The 21537-nt window shown below is 29.4% G+C and overlaps 3 protein-coding genes across 8 annotated transcripts; 1 reads left to right on the top strand and 2 right to left on the bottom strand.

Annotated features, from left to right (window-relative positions):
- The first annotated feature begins 1542 nt into the window (after window positions 1-1542).
- Window positions 1543-6708, top strand: LOC101512803 (mitogen-activated protein kinase kinase SIPKK-like). 6 transcript variants are annotated; one of them, XM_073370596.1, is made up of 9 exons: window positions 1547-1837; window positions 1934-2018; window positions 2796-2930; window positions 3390-3614; window positions 4102-4284; window positions 4545-4774; window positions 5331-5376; window positions 5474-5571; window positions 6056-6216. In XM_073370596.1, exons 1-8 carry the CDS (start codon window positions 1761-1763, stop codon window positions 5561-5563), a joined length of 1071 nt encoding a protein of 356 aa, XP_073226697.1. In that variant the 5' UTR covers window positions 1547-1760; the 3' UTR covers window positions 5564-5571; window positions 6056-6216. The 6 variants fall into 6 exon arrangements, with proteins under 6 accessions (XP_004513453.1, XP_012574924.1, XP_073226697.1 ...); XM_027330162.2 differs by having other exon boundaries at window positions 6059-6215; XM_004513395.4 differs by lacking the exon at window positions 6056-6216 and adding an exon at window positions 6558-6708 and having other exon boundaries at window positions 1548-1837.
- Window positions 6709-6808: 100 nt separating this feature from the next.
- On the bottom strand, window positions 6809-10639 carry LOC101512487 (protein phosphatase 2C 50-like). Its single transcript, XM_004513394.4, has 4 exons — window positions 9470-10639; window positions 8736-9068; window positions 8548-8653; window positions 6809-7453 (listed from the first exon to the last, which is right to left on the bottom strand). Exons 1-4 carry the CDS (start codon window positions 10289-10291, stop codon window positions 7119-7121), a joined length of 1596 nt encoding a protein of 531 aa, XP_004513451.1. The 5' UTR covers window positions 10292-10639; the 3' UTR covers window positions 6809-7118.
- A 6349-nt stretch (window positions 10640-16988) lies between these two features.
- LOC101512158 (uncharacterized) lies at window positions 16989-20163 on the bottom strand. Its single transcript, XM_004513393.4, has 4 exons — window positions 19865-20163; window positions 18608-18912; window positions 18195-18405; window positions 16989-17694 (listed from the first exon to the last, which is right to left on the bottom strand). Exons 1-4 carry the CDS (start codon window positions 20111-20113, stop codon window positions 17170-17172), a joined length of 1290 nt encoding a protein of 429 aa, XP_004513450.1. The 5' UTR covers window positions 20114-20163; the 3' UTR covers window positions 16989-17169.
- Window positions 20164-21537: the final 1374 nt, after the last annotated feature.

Raw genomic sequence — 21537 nt, 5'->3', positions numbered from 1 at the left:
CTTCAGAAAAATATAGTATTTAACAATTTGAATATTTATTTATTTTCTAAAAAACAATTAAAATATTTACGTAGTCATTTTTCACTGGTCTTCGCTACTAAAAGAATCTCTTGTTTTTGAAAATGTACATTTAGATAGACTGTACAAAATTACAAATGGTCCAAAAATACAAATCTACACATTAAAATTATTCAAATTTTAGTGGTTTTTTTAAATGGAAAATGATAATGTGTACTATTAAAGTTTTGTCGGAACTGCACGATTGAGTTTAGTGTTATCATTTGATTGTGTGCATTGAGACTATACAAATTGTCCAAAAATACAAAATCTATTCATAATTGCTTTCTAAAACTGGTGACGGCTATCCTTTGTAGCGAGCAGGAGAGAAAATAGGCAAAGAAAGTGATTGAAGGGCTTAACTTATATGGAAACTACGTAGTAATAACTTAGTCAAGTCTACTATTTTATTCTTTCAGAAAAATATGACACTAAATTTACTCCCTAACAACAAAATCTCCATAAATAGTCTTTTAAAATTACCTATAACAGTTTTTTTATTAATAGAAATTTAGAGTTATATAACGGTTCTAATTAAAGAATGATCATGTTAACAAGTGTCTCAAAGACACTTGTTAAAAAATTAAATATAGAATTCAATTTTTTGAAATTTTAAAAATTATTTTTTCCAACACAAAATTTATCTTTTATTTTCATTTTTGACCAATTAAATAAATGTAAAGTTGATATACTATCCATTAATATAAGTAAATTTGTTGTGACTTGTACAAGTTAAAATTCCGCAATTGATTCATTATAAGTAAACTGACTATCTTTTTATTCAGATTTTTTTCTTTTTCAAAACAATGAACCAAACTGATATGTAACTCTCATAGTTTAATCTCTCCCAAACTTGAGTAGCTTCTTAGTTTGAATACTCCCCTCCCGGGCGCAACAGACATCCGAATTTAGTATAGTTGAATCTTTGTTAGTCGAATTAAGGTTGGATCGAAAACACACTCAGGAATAACAGAAAAAGAGTTGCTACGAAATAGAGGAATACATATCATCGTGGGTGCTGCTACATACATTTAGCAATAGGAAGAAAACACACATTACCTATAAAAAATAATCGAATAAAGCAGGGTGTACGGTGAATTTTGTAGGTCATGGTGCATTTTTTTTATCTCTTTACCATTTTGAGCTTAGATAACTAAAAAACTTTGTACTTATCATTTCTTGGATGACTTAAAGAACTCATAGTTGAAGAACATAGTTCTTTTCTCAATATAATCGTTTCAAAAAAAAAAATCAAAGTTTAAAAATTGTTTGCCGATCACTCGACAAACTTTTAATTTTTACGTCAACTTAAAATTCTAATACACGATAAAAGATTATATTAAATTTATAAAAAATTTAAAAATCTAACCCCCAATTTTTTGTTCAACCTCAATTCCTGTCTTTTCATCACAATATAAATATGTAACAGAATTAATAAATGAAATATTACTTTTGCAGTTGCACACGTGAGAACACAAAATGAAAAGGATTTTGATTAGGGAATGGAACCTGTTTGAAAAGTCAATACAAGTCAAATTTCTTCATCTTCAAACAATCCTTATTACTCCTTTTTCTCCACTTTCCAAAGTTGAATTGACTATAATCTCAGATCCTAAAATTAATACTTACTATATAACATAAATATTTTGACTACAAATCTTTTACAATAAAGTATTTCTTGCTCTTTTAGGAGCCAAATAATAATGAAGAGAGGATGTTTAGTTCCAAATCTCAAACTCACTGTTCCTGCATCTAATCAAGATTCTTTTGCAAAGTTCCTGTGAGTCTCTTACTTTAACTTTGTGAATGTGCTTAATGCTTGTTTTGTGTAAAATTTAATTTAATTTAATTTAATTGGAATTGAGTTTGTATGTAGGACTCAAAGTGGAACTTTTAAGGAAGGGAACTTGCTTGTTAATAAGGATGGAGTTCGAATTGTCTCTCAGAGTGATGTTGAAGCTGTAATATATTTTTCTCAATTTTTATATTTTGTAGTTGTTTATTTGTTTGTTTTTAAATATATATCCAACTGGGTTGCCAAATTTTTACTTATTTTATTTTTTGGTCTTCTTGACCTTGTGAAACATAAACTTGGATGATAATTTCTGAAAAATAGAAGTGATTGAAATAAGTACATGTGTCGGGTGTCAGACGATGAATGTTGAATAAAAAACATGCTTTTAATTTGAAATGTAAGTGCTATCTAACTTGACCCTAATGAAATGGCTTCTATGACAAGAAAGGGGTTTCCTAATTGTCTAAAGATTACTTTTTTTAAGGTTTCCAAACCAAAATAGAGTACTGATTGTTATAAAAAAGAGGAAATTTTGTTAAAGGGTTATTTGGTGTTTCTCCCTTATAGTAGGACAAAGATATTGACTATTATATTTGGATTAAGAAAATGGAGAGAGAAGTGGGGTTAGTTTTGCATATTGAGCCTACTTTCCCTACATTTTGATAATATTAAATATTGTAGATAAACAAATGGAGGATAAGCTGATAGCTTATGGAAAACACCATCCATTTTCATGAACTAATAAATAAATAAATCTAATTATAGTTATAATCAATTGTAGCACACAACTATGGTGGTTTATGGTACAATGATGGTGTGGAGGTTTGAGTATAGGAATTCATGTATTATTCAGTCACTATAACTTTGAGACCAGATTAAATGCTGGTTGAATTCTGATAATTTGGATTTAATTTGAGTTTAATAATATTTGTGCTATTTTCAGCAACCACCAATCAAGCCAATAGACAATCAGATAAGTTTGGCAGAGATTGATACAATCAAAGTGATTGGTAAGGGAAGTGGTGGAGTTGTCCTATTGGTGCAACACAAATGGACTAATCAGTTTTTTGCATTGAAGGTATATACTTGTTGCATACATATCTTGTTTTAGTTTGCACTATATTTTTTTTCCTACTAATTTATAGTTTTAGTAATGCTGTGTGAACCTAAATTTCAAATGTAGAATTAATCCCATTCTCCATTAAATCCACTTCATTGAGCACTCAAGTATTTTGAACCTAGTTTACTTCTTGTGATATTTAATTAGAATATGTTTTCTTCAAGCAATCATAGTATAAATCAAGGAAAATAAGGGTTGATTTGGTTTGAGAAAACGTCTTCTATTTTCACTTTTAATTACAAAATTGCAGGGTTCCTTTTATTGTGTGTCGAGTTTTAAATGATTTGTATAGGAAAGAAAAAAAGAAATTATTTTCGTTGTTTCTTGTACAATTCTTTGAAAACAGAAAACAAAAGTAAAAACAAAATGACAAATTTGTAATTCTTTTGTTACTTACAATGTATTCTTTTCAATCAGCAAATTCAAATGAATCTTGAGGAATCAACATGCAGGCAGATAGCACAAGAGCTTAAAATCAATCAATCAGCACAATGTCCTTATGTTGTTGTATGGTACCAAACAATCTATGATAATGGTATCATATCAATCATCTTAGAGTACATGGATGGAGGGTCCTTAGAGGATCTTCTTAACAAAGTTAAGACAATTCCAGAACCATTTCTTGCTGCCATTTGTAAGCAGGTAAGGAATAACAAATTATACTTCAGCTTTACACCTACAACTCATTTTGTGCACCAACATGTGGTTGGTCTGAGCCGTAGGGGACTCAGGTACCTTAAACAAGGGGTCGGGGGTTCGAATCTTGACTCTTGCACATGGTTTTAATTTGCGGCCTGCAACTGCAATTGCGGATTTTGAAGTCTCTGCATCGACGTTGCAACCACAATTTTGACTGTATCAGCCGCATTTTTTTGTATTTCATTGCATTGTAAAGGTTTGTAGCGTAATCGCAACCACAATTTAAAACCATGCTCTTTCCTATGGAGAAAGTCCAGTTGGGACAGGAGAACTCACCTTATGAGCCTAACAGGCTCCTCGACAAAGATTAGTTGCTGTTAAAAGGCGGCAGATAATCCGTGCCTATAACATAGTTATAAAAAAAAAAAACTCATTTTTATGCATGACTAACTAGACTCCATCCGTTTCTTGTATCGGTTCAACAATGTAGGTGTTGAAAGGTTTAATGTATCTTCACCATGAGAAACACATTATTCATAGGGACTTGAAACCTTCAAATATACTGACAAATCATAGAGGGGAGGTAAAGATTACTGATTTTGGTGTAAGTGCAATCATGGATACTACTTCTGGTCAAGCAAATACTTACATTGGTACAAAAAACTATATGTCTGTGAGTAAAATATTCTGTTTTTTATTCTTTTGCCTCTAACCATTATGAAGTATTGACAGAGCCACAGACACCAAACATAACACAAACACAACACATAAACATTGACACTAACAATACTTTGAAAAAGTGGAAGTAGTTGAATGTAACTACATGTGTTGGTGTTGTGTCGGTTTCGGAATGTGATAAACACTAGACATGTCTTTAATTTGAAGTATTGGTGCTACAGAATACAACTTTTATGCATCATGCTCATTTTATAGCCAGAAAGAATCAATGGAAGCCAACAAGGCTACAACTACAAAAGTGATATATGGAGCTTGGGACTGATGTTGCTCAAGTGTGCTACTGGGAGGTTTCCATATACACCGCCTGATAATAGTGAAGGATGGGAAACTATGTTTCAGCTTATTGAAGCCATTGTTGAAAACCCTTCACCAACTGCTCCATCTGATGAATGTTCTCCAGAATTTTGCTCATTTATTTCAGCATGGTAAACATTAACTATACTATAGTATCTAAATTTTCTTAGTCTCAAGAATCATGATCCACTAAATTAAAATTGAAAAGGAGAAGAGAGAAGAGACGGAAGGACTGCACTTTGACATAAGTTAACCCTTGCAAATTCTTACAATTCATCCTAAAATTATCGTGATTCTTGAGGAGCCTACAATTCAAAAGTAAATTAAATTTGTAGTGAAGCTAGAACAAATAGTCGACCAACATAGTGTGATACAAATGACTGATAACTGATCCTTTAAGCATAAAGAGTTTGTTTCTAAATTTTAAGTCAGATGTTAGCCTCTTAAGTAGATCTCCGTACATTGAGAGATTAGTTTGTAATTTCAACTATTACCTAATCATGCATGTAGCTTTATATTTATATTTTATTTTATGATATCTTATATAATTTTGAGGAACAAACTTCGTATGTGTTTAACCAAATCTTAATATCTAGCGCATTCAATCACTTTTATTTAGCTAGTTTGTCATAAATTTCATGTTGATTTATGAGGCTTCTGATTCTTTATCAATCTTCTTTGTGTTAGTTTACAGAAAAATCCAAAGGATAGACCACCCACTCCAAACCTATTGGTATACATACATCTTATCTATATGAATATGTCATGTAAAATAAATTAAATTAGTAGATAGTAGTTCTTACAATGTATTTATTTGATCTAAATTCCAGAGCCATCCTTTTATCAACATGTATGATGACTTGGATGTGGATCTTTCTGCTTATTTCTCCAACGCAGGGTCTACACTTGCAACCATATAAAAATCTTGGTATGTTTCAACTGTGGAATTTATTCAATCTATAGGTAAAAGGTTATTCTAATTTGAATATTGCTCACTATGTGAACAAAATGAGTTTGTAAGTGTATGCTGTAAACAAAAAAGTTTCTCATGTTCTGGTGCTTATAGATTATATCACTGAATTCTAATTTTCTATTATAATGATCCTTTGTGTTGAAAGTTTTTATTATGTTGCTTTGAGATTGAAATATTCTTCATGTTGAAGAATCAAGGGACATCAGCTTTGATTCTATCATGATTACTATTGTAATTTATTTTCTTATATAAACAATTTAAAACTTTAGTAATAAAATATGAAAGTATTTTATCTTTTACTTTCTTCACTTCACAAGCCAAATATCATCCATTTATAGACATTACTTAAACTGCAAGAAATTGTGTAAGAGTACCTCCAGTATTACATTAATAATAAAACAAGAATAAGTTTATAATCAAATCATTCTTTTTTTGTCAGTAGACAAAGTGGCAAACATTACTAGTAAACTCACACCACAAAGTGGAGATCCCGAGTATCCACAGAAAATGTCCAGCCCAACAATATTAAAATTGCCAGTTGAGCTAGGCCTTACGACTAAATCGTTCTTATTATCATATATATATATATCAAAAGGACATGTAAGTGATATATTAAATAATTTTAGATTAATATAAAAGTTATAGATATGATTTGTAATTGATTTTAATATATAAAGTACTCTGTAGAATCTTATTGGATGGTCTAACAATTCCAAATTTTACACTTGTGCAATTTTATCCCTTCTCATATTCAAAAATATCTTTTAGGAAAATCGTAAAAAAAAAAGTTATTTTTTACTTCATAATAAACTAATCCAAACACAGTAATATTTAGGACTGTCTGAGGCACTCTTACTTGAAATGAAGACAGGTTTAAAAATAAGAGTCATGGTACTCTGCCACCAGATATGTAACTGCATTTTTTTGTAATTTCTTTGTAGAGTCACTTGCTGCCTGTTACCAGATTTTCAGAATTTTCTTACTACAAAAGTATCAGAAGCCCTATCAACAAAAGCTTAAGGATCCAAAATTAGAAATATAAGGTGTCACTTTAATTTTCCTAAGATAGAGAAAATTATAAGCCACTGTAATTGGAACAGTACATACAAGTGGACTTTAGTAATCGGCATGAGTAATAAATTCAAACTTTATCATCACTATTAGAAAAATAAAATGATAGAAATTATACAAATTTTTAAAAGAAAAATTACAAGCATTTATACATTTATGTTATTTTAGTCTAGCAAGCATAAAAAAATTACATCATTAAAAAATAATGCAGTATTCTAATGTAGGTATCCTTATACACTGCAAATTTTAATATATATATATATATATAGAACATAGCCCTAATGAAAAAACTCAAGGGCTAAATAAATACATTGTACAAAAAGGCTAAAATAATATGCTATTTTTATATAAATAAATATGCTATTTGACTGAGAAATACTTGTAAAAAATTTTGAATTATCTATAAATATTCCAAATGATGAATATCTATGTTAAGCTTTTCTCTTGAACTGTCTTTGAGCCTTCAAGTCTATAACAATAACTGAGATATTATCTTTGCTTCCCCTTTGAAGGGCAAGTTTTGATAGATACTCAGCAGCATACTGAGCTGCGGGATCGACTCCATCGCTTTGTCCTGTTGATACATTGCTTCCATTCTTCTTATGCCAAATAAGGATTCGCTTTCGAGCAATATCGCAGGCTTCTTCGTTTGTTAGCACATCCCATAAACCATCACTGGCTAGAATAAGGCACTCGTCATTTTTCTCTCGGAGGATACAATTGACTTCAGGATCCGGAATTATCCATGGTTTCAAGTATCTATCACCTGATGGTGGACAAGAAGCTAAATTATACTTCAACAAAGATGACTAGAAACTTAATATGGATGATAATAAACATTAAGACAAGGCACCCATCATCCTTCAAAATCTATAGAAAGTGCCCTTTTGGATAAATAACTTAATTAAGTGCTTACGTATAACGCTGGTTTGGTGGTTGAGGTGAGAGAGTTAAGGAGTTGAGTGATAAGGGAGGTCACATATTCGATCCTCCCTCAACATTTTAGTAACAAATACTAACATTAGTGACATTGGCTATTCCAAAAATAATGCTTATGTATAACCTGTTTCTATAATAAAAGATAATATCAATGTTATTGATGGTGGAAAGCCAAAAACCCACCATATAAAGCCTCCATATCCTCCATAAAACTACAAGGTGCCGCCATACTTCACAAATTAGCCATGGTAGTTGTCAAAAAATCTGCCATGGCACCACCATGGCCAATATTTAACAATATTGGATAATATAAAGTCAAATTGTTTTTTATTTCGGAGAGATTATGGAAATATGTTGAAACAACTGAGGGACATGTTATAAGTTATTTCTATAAGATCTTATGAATAGTTTAACAAAGTATTTATGCCAGTAAATAAAATCAAATAAGCCAATCGAAACAGCCCATAGAATGCTTAGAAAAGGCTTATGGGATGCTCCACATTAATCATGACTTGTTTAATATACAAATTTGACCAAGATTTGTTTAAAAGTTTAATTAATTAAAAATAAGATTGTTCCTGATAAAAAAAATGGCACGGACTTCCAATCAGTAGATCTTTATATAGGTTGTTTTTATAGGCACTTTGTATATTAGTAATTTTATTATGACAATCTTGACTTCAGCACAAAAACCAGGACAAATGATATCAGCAGCATTTATGAAAAGAAAAGACTAAACAAATTGATTTGTTATCAAAAGATAATGTTATATGAACAACATCATATCAAGTAATCAAGTGATGATTCAGAATTGATTAGAATTTGTTGTGTTTATAAATCTTATGATTCAGAATTGATCATAAACTTTGTACTTGTATAAATTGGCATTGATGATTCAGAAACAATGCAATAAACACATACCTATGGACCTTGACACTGCCAAAACTCCAAGAACTCGGTACCCGTTCCATTGTATGACCTTTCCTCCCGAAGCTTCTATCCTTTCCCACTCATCGTCTCTATTTGGCTGCAAACAGGAAATAAAGTTCCCTGCATCAGATCACTTTAACTTCTAAGTCCACCAAACAAATGTGAAACAAATGCCTTACTTTATGATCAGTAGATAAAGACAGCGCTTCTTTTCCGCGACACAAGACTGCTCTTGAATCGCCGCAATTCGCAATTATTATGTGCGTTTGAGTTAAAACTGCAACTAGTGCAGTGGATCCAACAGCCTCAGGAGCAAGAGTTTCTTCGGTACTTGACTCAGATGCATGAACTCCTTCAATCTCATCATCTATTTTTTGAAAGCAATTGGTGAGTACTTTCTTCCATTGGTCCTGCCAGTCGTATTGTCCATTCTCTTCAGACAAACTTGATTCTGCAGCTTTTATCTCCTCAGTCAGAACTGAATGAAGACGTTTCTGGCAGTAATTGGAAACCTATGAAGTCATCACAATCTTAGTAAACGTCTATTTGGATAGACTTACTTGAGCTTATCTACTTGTATAAGCACTTGTAAAACTGTTTGGGAGAGTTTATAAAAACAACTTATAACATATGCATAAACTGTTTTAGCTTATTTTCGTAAGCTCTCCATGATAGTAGCTTAGGAAAAGAGCTTACAGCTTATTTGAAAATTGTTTGACTTTATTTGATCTTTTGATATAGAAATAGCTTATATGAAAACAAACACTTTTCATAAAATAGCTTATATGATAATCCCTTATGCTATAAAGCGCTCAATTAAGTTGTTTATCTGATAGAGTATAAATGGAATGAATCAACTTCAACGATACAATAAAATAGTTGTATAATTAATAGGAAGGATTTTAATACATACCTCACTGCCTCCATGTCCATCATAGACTCCAAAAAAGTGTGCTAGTGAGGTTTTTGTGTTTTCATTCACATGGTCATCATCCATTAGCATCGTTGAAGGAACTTGAAAAAGGTGAGGCTTAATAACAATAGCATCTTCCATCTCTTGTCTCCTTCCGCAAATTGATGAGAAACCCCAACGAGGAGTATTGCTCAATTCCAAAGCATTATTATGGCAACTTGTTATGCATATTTGCTTCTCTAGCATCTCATGAACTGCATCAAATGGTTTTGAATTATGACCGTCCGATTTACTTTCATCTTCACTCTCATGTTTCATCACAACAGAAGCATTGTTCTTCACCGCCTCATTCAAACTCAACCTATCACCAATGTTATCATCAACCACAATAACATTTGGTGTGTTCACTTCAGAAAAATTAGTCCTAGAAATTGTAGATTCCTCCCTAAAAGGACTACTTTTGTTATTACTAGAAGCATACTGAAAATCCTTAGCTATCTTGAATTCTTCATCATTTCTTCCAACACTGTCACCTTCAAGAACCATTTCTGAGACAAGTTCAGCTCCAACTTGATTCTCCTTAACCTCTAATGACACTGATAAATGATGTTGTTGTGGACTAATATAGGTGTCGTCTTCACTTCCAACAGAGAAGGATAGACAACCCTTAATAGAAGAAGGATTTATTAATATTAAAACTGTTGATGTATTTGCCATTAGGTTTAGACCAGTTATTTCCATGTGTGTTGTCACTGCTGACTCTTTTAATATTAAATTCCCAAGTGTAAATGGCACTGCAACCGTCGAAGCTATTTCCTCCATAAGTTTGCTTTTCTTTGTAAACTAACCTTATCCACTAGAATCTTGTAATTGTTAACCTTCCTTAATCCTCTTCTCCAGTACAATTTCAATTGGTATATAAAACACCAAGAAGATATTGTAACCAATTATAGGCATCAAAATCAAGTTAATTAGATGCTAGAATAGTCCTCTAGAGTCTAGATGCTTTCATAACTTAACTCTTTTTGGAGTTTATATATACTTAAATTGTATGAGTCAATATATCAAACAGTTGGTGTTCAAAAATCTTTTATTTCTACCTCAGAATCAACCCTTTTGATTCCTTTCATAAAAGACAATAGATGATTCAAGAAACCAAAGGCAGATACTCCCTTCATCAAAATGAAATATAAACAAAAAAGATATTTGAAAAGTTGATGTGTTTGGTTAAAAATTAATATAAGATACATCAACTTTTCAGATATCATTTTGTTTATATTTCATTCAAGAGTAGTAATTGATAATCCGATGATTGAGTTCAAGTAGTTATAAGATTCACTTAATGATGAATCGTTTATGAAAACCATAGTTTAAACAAAATGAAATGTAAACAAAAAAGGTATTTGAAAAGTTGACGTGTCCAATTAAAAATTAATATAAGATACATCAACTTTTCAGATATTATTTTGTTTATATTTCATTCACGAGTAGTAATTGATAATTCAGTTATTGAGTTCAAGTAGTTATAAGATTCATTTAACGATGAATCATTTATGAAAATCATAGTTTAAATCTAACAGAACAATTATCGGTCAAATTTTACTTACTTCTCAATCGAATACCTAGATTATCGAGCCCTTTTCCAAGAGTTAAATTAGGAAAAATAATAATTATGTAATTTATGAAGTGGGTTCATGCCTTGTCTCTCTCTAACAAACAAGGAGACAATGAAAAATGGGACAAAAATAAAAATACAAACAACAAGAAATAGCACCAAATGAAGAGTTAGTTTCCTTGAAAGTTGGGGAACAAACTTCTACCACTAGAATTTGTCTGTGATTTCATTTTCCTTTGCTTTCATTTGTCAACATCTACAATTTGGCTAATATTATTGGTCATTCCAACTCCCACCTACTTTGTGAATGTATCTATTTCCATAAATACCTATAATAAATTTGCATTTTTTGAGTGCACTGATATTTATCTCTAGAAACAGTGACAGCACAAATAAATTATGTTTCCACACTTCAGAAAATGGGATATATGAGTGATTGGAAGTGAATATAAGGAGGAACAAAATCAAAATCCTCAACAAGTAGATGCCATTATTGGTTACTTATAATTGTTAATATGAGATTATAAACAATGAAACATTTTTATGTTTTCTTTGTTAAAAAAACATTAGGAATTTTAGCCTATGAAGATAAACAAATACCTAAAAGGTGATTTCCATTTTTTTAATGTTTAGGGAAAAAAGTCTTACACATAATATTTTGTTCACCAACAAAAGGAGAAATAAAGGGGTTTTACAATGATGCAACAATTTGGTCGGTTAGGTTACGTCATTCGTTAACAAATATCTATAAGGAACTTTTTTGTTTTTCTTTAATATCATCAATACTATTACAAGATTTTAGGAGAGATATTTTTTTTCCACGGTTCCATTCACTTAAAAAATCATATTAACTCTAATATAGAGTAATGGCTACTACATTCAAGTTCTTTATAAATGAATTTCAAAGAGGTAATAATCTCATTAAATTTTTTATTTATTTATGCAAGAGGATAAAGCTAAGAGATTGTTATGTTACGCACATGAACAGTAAACAGTGATTATTCCTATAGTAAAATATTCAATATTAATTGAACAAACATGAGGTCGATGATTTTTGATTCATAATATTTTATTTTGAATTAATGTTATTTTGAATACTTAATAAAATTATATATGGTTTTAATAAATTTTAATTAATATTTACCACCCTAATGATATTATGAATAAGATATGTGTTATTTTTATTCACTCCATATTTTTAAAAAATTACATAAATCTAAAAAAAGTAAATTAAATATGATAAAATATTTTGTTTATCGTTGTCTTTATTCATTTTATATTTTTTTAACATTAATCTAAATATACACATTAAATACGATAAAATATTTTGTTTGAAATTTTGCATCAAAACGATATGACGACTTAAAAAATATTTTTTTTACATTTTGAAAATGATTTATATTTTAAGATATGTAAAAATAAATTGAATTATATATTTTGATGTAAAAATTATATTTAAATATAAAAAATATAAATTATATCTTCAAGTTAAAATCAATTTTAAAAATAAAATTAAAATTAATTCAATTTAACAGTACCTAAACATGTCAAATTTATATATTTGGCAACCCATTGAATTAACTGCCACTGCAAAGATTGGGTTCATTTCATCGTGAGAATACACAAGCTACAAATCGTAGCTTTGGAAAAAACGCACGTATACATTTATGCTGCCACTACAATATAGACTCAGTGTTTCATCCACTGTTTGTAGCAAGGCAGGCAATTGGAAAATTGGTAGATTTAAAAATTAGTAAATTTATTACAAAGACTGGATTAATATAGGTCAATTCGTAAATAAAAATTTTATTTTAATTTTAAAATAATTTAATTTTTTAAACTCAATTCAAAAAACTATTTTTTTTTACTCTTTTCCGACATATTTTAAATTAACGTTTACTTTTCAGACTCAAACGAACTATTCTCTCTTTTTTTATTTTAAAAATTTATACTTTTTTATTTAATTATATAATTCATTTATTTAATTTAATACTAGTTTATGAGTATGAAATTTTATGATAATTTAATATGTTTTGAATTTATAATTAAGTTGAAAGTTTAAATTATTGATAAATTTATGATATTATAAAAGTATATATATCATTTATATATTAATTTTAATATTATTTTTAATATTATTTTATTATAGTGTGAATTCGACGAATTTAAGTATTAAATTTACGTAATGAATTTACATTGATAAAATAAATTTACTTAAAAATTCAAATTTGAAAACTTTGAAGGTCGTCCAATAAATTTTAATTGTCGATGAGATCTAAAACGAATTCAGATTTATTAAATTATTTATTTGAACGTTAAACATTCATTAATATTAAATTTTTTATTAATGTTTCATTCTACAAATATCGGTACTATATTTCAGATAAAGTTTGAACCGTATGAATTTTTATTTGTTAACAAGAAAAAACAAAACACGAAAAATGTAGAGGACCAATCGAAGGAGTTTACGTAACAAAGATGAGATCGAGGTCTTGGGCGTGAATATTAAGGAAAGATCCTCATAACCGCATGGGAGATATACGAATGCAACAACAAATCAAGGAAGAAACCAATGTTTTAAATTAGAGTATATAGATTCAATTGGGGGAGGAACATGTCTACTATTTAAGATCCCTTCAAGGTGACAGTGAATTTTAAAGTTTTTTATTTTAAAAGTTAATATCATAATCAAAACGTTTTGGTAAAATGGGATTGAGTTGTTTTTTAATTTGTTGGAGTTGATGTATACCACTAAGTCTGTTGAGCCAGACTCATATGCACCAGTGAATTTATATATGATATGTGCCGGTGCCTATCAGTTTGTTACGAGCTTAACACTTTTGTTCTTTGTTAATTTCTATATTCTATTTAAGAGAGAAATAAAAAAGATAAAATGAATGTATTGAATGAATTCACTTGTTTATTGATCATTGTAATATCTCATTTATACACATTGACTATTATAAGTTTGACTTCCAACTAACTTGTAACTAATTACAAATGTAATTTTCAATAACTAACTAACTTCTACTACAAGTCACTAACAATAAATTAACTTGAATTATTAACTGAAAACACACCACCGTAATTGTTGTTAGCTAATGACTACTCACTTTTACAATGCTCCAATTTTAATGTTCCTTTGCTTACTTGCTCCCTCAAGTAATGAAATTTCATCTCTATATGTTTTTACTCATTCCATGTGCAATGTGATTTTTAGCTAAATTGATTGTTGAATTGTTGTCAATTCTAATTGTCACCTCCATCTTCACTTCATTGAGTTCCTTCATTAAGCTCATTAACCAAACAACTTGACAAACACTAAGAGACTACACTGTAATTCTTAGCTTCACATGATAATAAAGCTACAACGTAGTTCCATCTTTGAGGTTGTGGAGTAAATAATAGAGTCTTAATGAGCGTAGATTGAAAACAAAACATTTCCCAACTCTAGTGATAGAAAAAACAGACGTCTTCCATTCACAATCTCAATATTAATACACAATCTATGGTGACAGAAAGGACTTAAGAGAGAAAAAGTAAGAAATTCAAGAAAACATTCATTTTCTCAAATAAGAACTCTTTAATTATGATGATACTCACTTTGTCTAATCATTTTTCATTGTTAGTAGAATAAAATCCCTTCTTGATCTTTTAGGGAAAAAATATATTGTAACATGACTTCAAAGGATTTTCAACATTTTCTTGATTTTTTTACTTTTGTATTCATAATCCATCAGGAAAAAATATTGATTTCAACAAAGACAATTAGATGTTTATGCATAAAGTATGTCTTAATTGATGGAAATGTTTCTCTGGTTGTATAGGTGCTATATTTGGCTAGAAGTTTAGATGAAGTAGTGAATGGGTCAAACTCATTGTTAGCGGTAATTAAAAAAGAAAATTAATATAGTCACCGATGCATTGTTACATATGAATGGAAAGGTCTTAGTGGAAAACGTTTTTTGGGAAATAAATTATTAGGAACTCTATTATCTCATTATTATTGTAATAATAGTCAGAGTGCGAATAAATTTTTGTAAAGTAATCTATAAAATATATATAAAAAAAGAAAAAAAAGAGGCTTTGACATTAAGTGAGAAATAAATTAATTTGTGAAGGTGTAAGTATATTTAAAGCAAATATTGTTGCGTAAGAATTTTAATAACGAGACTCATATCAATAAGGGCATCACTCCATTTATTTCTACTTATGGTTGTGTTTATTCTTGAATGTGCGAAATTAGGCATATATTATGCTGAAATATTTATATCAATTTATAGAAAATAAATGTTATATGATATGTTGTTACAATAATTGTCTTTGACATGTGGTTAATTTTGAAGGTGCAAATATGTTGTCGTTAATAAATTAATCTCGCATAGTATTGGTGATTAACTACAAATATGTCTACATTCATTGTTGTGTAGTGCGTCCATAATTGGTTGGAGCCTATATATCCTTGCGGGATTTTGTGTTCGTGGTGATGTTGCTTGATCCACAAAACCCTTGTGGGGAAGGCGATATTTCGGAATCAATTTGCATTCACATATAGATTAAGTAATAAGGTTTGTTTGTGTATGCATCTTGAGGTGTGGTTAGCATTTTATAAAGAAAATTGATTTATTGTACTTCCTCCTACTTGTTGTTGTGAGGAATAAGTGTTATTAATTATGTAGATACCGTATTATTATTTTTGTTTATTGGTAAGTATTTTAAAGATACATTTACATTTTATTTTTTGACCGATGACATTCTCAATTTGTGTGCGTACCCAGGGAAGTTTTCGGAGGAATAGATTGAGTATAATTTCTAGGATGGGTAGTTGTGGTCAACTTTATGAAATTTATTTCTATTAAACTCTAGTTCATATCATTAATTATTTTTTACAATAATTTTTTGAATCCGAAAATTAATTTAAGTATTCAACTGATTGAGATACTTGAGGATTTTTAATTAATTATGAATTGAGAATTTTTAATTAATTACGAAAATTGAAATATTTATAAAAAAAAAAATTTATATTTTAAATGTAGTATTTAAAGATTATTATACTACAAACATAATTTTCAACAACTAATTGACTAACTTCTACAAATCACCTACACAAAACTAACTTGAATTATTAATTAACTCTCAGAATTACTTAATTTCAAAACAGATTTTTAAAATCTTACGCACACAAAAATCATTATATATTATTTTGAGTATACAAAGTAAGCTTGATCTAAACTCACACCTAATATAACCATCAACACATCAAATAGGAATATTACATTTTCTCAAAACTTTAAGACTGAATAATTAAGGTTGTAATTCATGTATTTAATGTGACATTTACAATTTCTTTCTAAATCTCTGAATTTAAGATTATTATATATGCATGATGTGAATGTTATACATGTATTTGTATTATGTAGTATTTTGTATATATATTATTCTGAAGTAATATTAATTATGACAACTTATATGGTTGACTACTTTTATACGTGGTCTCTTGTGGACGTATACTTAAAAATTATTTTAAATTTTATTGACGATGTTATCTTCTAAAATAAAAGTTCACGGTTCTTCTTGTCTTCGTAGTTGAAACAATGATTTCATTAGTATTGATTTGACAAAAAGAAAAGAAAAAAATATGTGTGCTTTAGTAATTCAAAAATTCATTTTTTCTTGTTTTTGTGGATCTAACCTGATCATGTTATGTCTCAACCGTTGCAATGAGGAGGACCGCAAGTTGCTAATTTCGATCTAAATTCATTGTTCATTGTTAAGTTTCAAATTATTTTTAAGAATTGATCGTTGAAACCCGCCTTAAAAGTTAAAACTACTTTTTCCATAAAGAAACTTGTATAGCACTTCAAACAAAGTTATAACTGTTAATACTTTAGACTCTCTCTTGAGTGAAATATAAGAAGAGAAAATGTATTTAAAAAATTGATGCATCAACTTTTCAAATACACTATTATCAATAGCCTTTTATTTCGGTCAACCCCGGAAATCGACTTATTCGTGTACCAACAATTGCATTAATAATGATGAAGCAATTGTTCAGCAACAAAAACTATATTATCACAGGCATCATTCAAATGGAGGATGAGGATGTAATAGAAGCAAATGACAAAGGAACATCATTGAAAAAAGGCATGTTCCTCAGTTGAAGATCCTGGCAATCTTCTTGCCTTGCTGACTTGGGGTCAAAAGGATCTCTATCATGAATCACCAGACCTTGTTTCATGCGACCGAGACGCCTTGCATGAAGAACTTGCTTCGACGTAACTGGTAGTCTAATGAACTGATACTCTTCCAAAGCTGATTCAACTTTTTCTACTCCCCACTTCTCTAAGCATTTGCCTAACACTTCTGCATCTAATATTGACATGTTTGTGCTTCTAATGCAGTGAGGAGTTGTAGGGTGAGCTGCATCCCCTACCAATACCACATTGTCCCAAAAGATCTTCTCTAAGGGATCACTATCATATATGAAATTTAAGAAAGGGTCCTTTGTTTCTTTCATTACACTTGCCAACTCAGGAATCCACACTTTTTCGGCTAATTGGTGCATCTTCTGGATCATGTCACTAGTTACTTTCATTGTCACCGAGGTTCCCTGAAATTTGAACCCCAAACATCAAGAGTAGTGTTATTTGAACATCAAAATCGCAATACTGTATAAAACTACACTATATATTCATCTCCATTCCTTCCCTTTGTTTTCTATACAAATATTTGAAAACAGGAAAGGGCGGTTTAGTTCACAAGACGAAGTCTCGGGATGGTAAATGCATGCGGCCTTACCTCCGCAAGCAATTTTTTTTTATTAAAAATAGCAAACCAAAACAGAAAACATAATTTGAAACCAAAGAGGCCCTAAGCTAGAAAGCTTTTCCAATATCCTGTTAGGAACACAATTTAAAGACAATGTTTTAACGAGCAGCATGACAGAAAAAATAGAAAAAAAATTCACCTTTTATAATAGTTTTTTATAGAGAATGATAAATGAATGCTTATGAATAATATATTTTTAATATTAAGAGTATTATATCAACATACATATTTATCAATTAAGATATCTATTATTGGGAGAATAAGATTGAGGAGTAATATTACCTTCACTTCAGGCTCTGGCTGATTCACATACCAAATCCAATTGAGCTTTTTGTTCTGAAGCTCATATAACACACTATGTGTACCTGAGGCCAAATCAAAGTACAGGCATTTCCCTAATTCAGGATATGCCTTTTTGATACCTATGATAGTTTCTGAATTCTCAATTTTTGAAAAATCAAGAACTCCTCTCCAAGCACAATAGCCTGAATATCTGAAAAAGAGAAAGCTAAATTCAGCTCTATTATGAAATATAATCTATGTTGGCATCGACGCATCAGATTGAAGGTGTGTCCAGTGTCTGACATGTTTCGATGTCCAACACTGAACAAATTGTTACATTCAATTACTTCTATTTTCTCAAATTATTACTGGTATCTATATGTCAATGTCTCAGTGCTTCATAGGATACAAACCTTAGTTTAAAATGAGGGAGATATTTCTGGCGGATTGAAGAGAGACAACCATCTGCTGCAACAAGCATATCCCCTACAATCTCAATTATCTCTCCAGTTTTAAGAACTTTAGCCTTTATTATGACAGAACCCTTTTCATTTGCAACATGGAAAGAGAGAAAAAGATGACCCCATAAAAAAACTTGTGGTGGAAGTGCATTATATAGAAGACCATGAAGATCAGCCCAATGTGCTGCTGTGAAGTTGAAACTCTCATCTCTTGTCAATGTCCAATTAACCTTCTTCTCACTATCAGTTACTTGGTTCTGTTCAAGATTAAAAAACAAACACACACACACTCAAACAACACTTTAATTCTTCCTTTTGTACATGAGAAAGACTACAATTTCTCAAAGGGGTCATACTACGGTTTTAAATTGCGGTTACACTGCAAACCTTTATATTACGGAAAAATGCAGACAAATGTGGTCGATGTGGCCTAAATTGCAGCTGTGATGCCGTTGTAGCGATTTCAAAATCCACAATATTGCGGACCGCAATTTAAATCCATGGTTCATACTTCAACTAATACATCAATATCAAAACACAAAAGGTTCTTTTTATTGGTTTAACAAGCCGCAGTAGTAATACCACACATTTTCACCCAGTTATTGAAATCAACTAGGGAAATCGGTTTGAAATCAGACGGCTCAAATTATACATTTAGAAAATCGGTTTTAAACGATTCCAACTATTGATTTAGATTAGACGGTAGATCATTAATTGGGTCATGCAGTTACTGCAGGGAATCTGTTTCCGTATTAACTCATTCAGAGAAATGCATAGAATCAAAGTATTCAAAACATAAACTAAATAGATACATGTATAGGCCACTAGGGAATCACGTGGTTGGACTTAAATGGTTAATGAGCTTAGGTCAGTCGAATCGACCAGGAAGCTTTACTTAGTCTAGCTGAAACAATTTTTGGCTAGACTTTACTTACTTATCAGCCAAACTCCGGAGTACCAGAAATTTTTCCCCATAGGGTTAAAAAAAAGTATATAAAGGAAATTATGGACAGCAAAATATGTGACACTATGTCATAAGAAATGAAAGAGATAATAGTTCACCCTTCACTAGAGACAGTTTTTTTTTTTAATCTAAATTTATTTTTTTTTTAAAAAGCAAAAACAAAACTAGGGGACATAGACTAGATTGCATATAACACTAAACAAAAAAGATTAAAAAAAAATGGAGGGTGGATATTGATAATTGACCTGATCAATAGCTAGTGGCAGAGTGTTGTTGGGTAGAAATAGTGGTTGTGAAATCCAATTTTGAATGATATGTTGAGAGAGAGGATTAAGTCCAAGACCTGCACCAGTAGGACTTCCAGTTGGAGGTGAAGTGGTTTTTTCAATCAAAAGGACATCCCAACCAGCTAAGATAAGAGCATGTGCACTTGATATCCCTGCTATGCTACCTCCCACTATCACTGCCCTTGCTTTTCTTCCTTCTCCAACCATCTTCTCTTCTACCACCTATTCATCACTCATCACATACATATGCTCATATATAATTTAGGATTTTATCATTTTTTTTTATGTAATAAAATATTAATCATTATATTTTACTTTAAATTATTTCTCATAATAACAATACTTAAAAATACCATTCTCAAAAATCTAATCCTCATGATATTAGTCATAGTTGAACACAATCAGTTATACACGGGTCTTAAAAAATGATTTTGTAATATGATTATGTAATGTGCATCTTTGTGTTAAAATATTATTCATATTTTGAGTGATATTTCACATAAACGTGGAACGTCAATACGAATTGAACTCTAAATTTAAAATAAATGTATTTCAATTATTTAAAAAAGAATTATCATGAAAAAATATTTATCGTCGATGCATAAAAAAATATAGGATAAATATTTAGATTTTTTATTTAATATTATTTTTTCTTTTTTCCTACCTAATTAATTAAAATATTTAAAAAATCAAAATACTATTAATAAAATAAAATATATTAATAAATAATAATAATTTTAATAATAGTAATAATAATAATAAAAAAGTAAATTATATTAATAAAATAAAATTAATTAAATTGAACAAACAAAACACGTTAAATTAAAGAAAAAAAATACTACAAATTGAAAGAAAAAAAAACATCAAATTCAAATTTTATTATTATTATTATCGTTAATTTATATTTATTATATTCAAAAAAAAGAAATAGGAGAGAGTTGTAATACATCGTTTGTTTTGGCACATCTATGTAATTGAATTTTTTTTTCTCTAATTTAATGTGTTTTATTTTATTTTATTAATAGTATTCTAATTTTTTAATTTATTAAATAATCAATAATTCAATTGTTAACAAAAAAATATTAAGTGTTAATTTAACTGTAAAATAGAATTGAATTGTCAAAATAATATAACATGTTATTTATTTTCACACGTCTACTCAAACATGTTAACTTTGATATTTTGTTTGATTTTATTATTAAAATTTTATATTTTTAAAATATTTGTATTATTATTTTTAATTACATTAACAATATTTAATTATTATTATTTAATTTTTTATGTTTATTAGATTGAAATAAAAATAGAAGAGAGTTGTTAAAAAAAATATTGTTATTTTATCGATAAAATATTAGAGACACGTTCTTTATTTTGTCACGCTATTATAAGAACTTCCTTTTATTTGTTAGGACACGTTATGACAATTTCCTCCTATTGTGTACGTTATTATAACAATTTCCTCATTTTTTTATCTAATAATTAAAAATAATAATAATAATAAAATTTGAATTTAATATTTTTTTTCTTCTTAAATTTAATATATTTTATTTGTTTAATTTAATTAATTTTATTTAATTAATATAATTTACTTTATTATTATTATTACTACTATTATTAAAATTATTATTATT

The sequence above is a fragment of the Cicer arietinum genome, chromosome 1 (assembly GCF_000331145.2).
Source record: "Cicer arietinum cultivar CDC Frontier isolate Library 1 chromosome 1, Cicar.CDCFrontier_v2.0, whole genome shotgun sequence".
Lineage (NCBI taxonomy): Eukaryota > Viridiplantae > Streptophyta > Magnoliopsida > Fabales > Fabaceae > Cicer > Cicer arietinum.
This window is presented reverse-complemented; position numbering and strand designations above follow the sequence as displayed.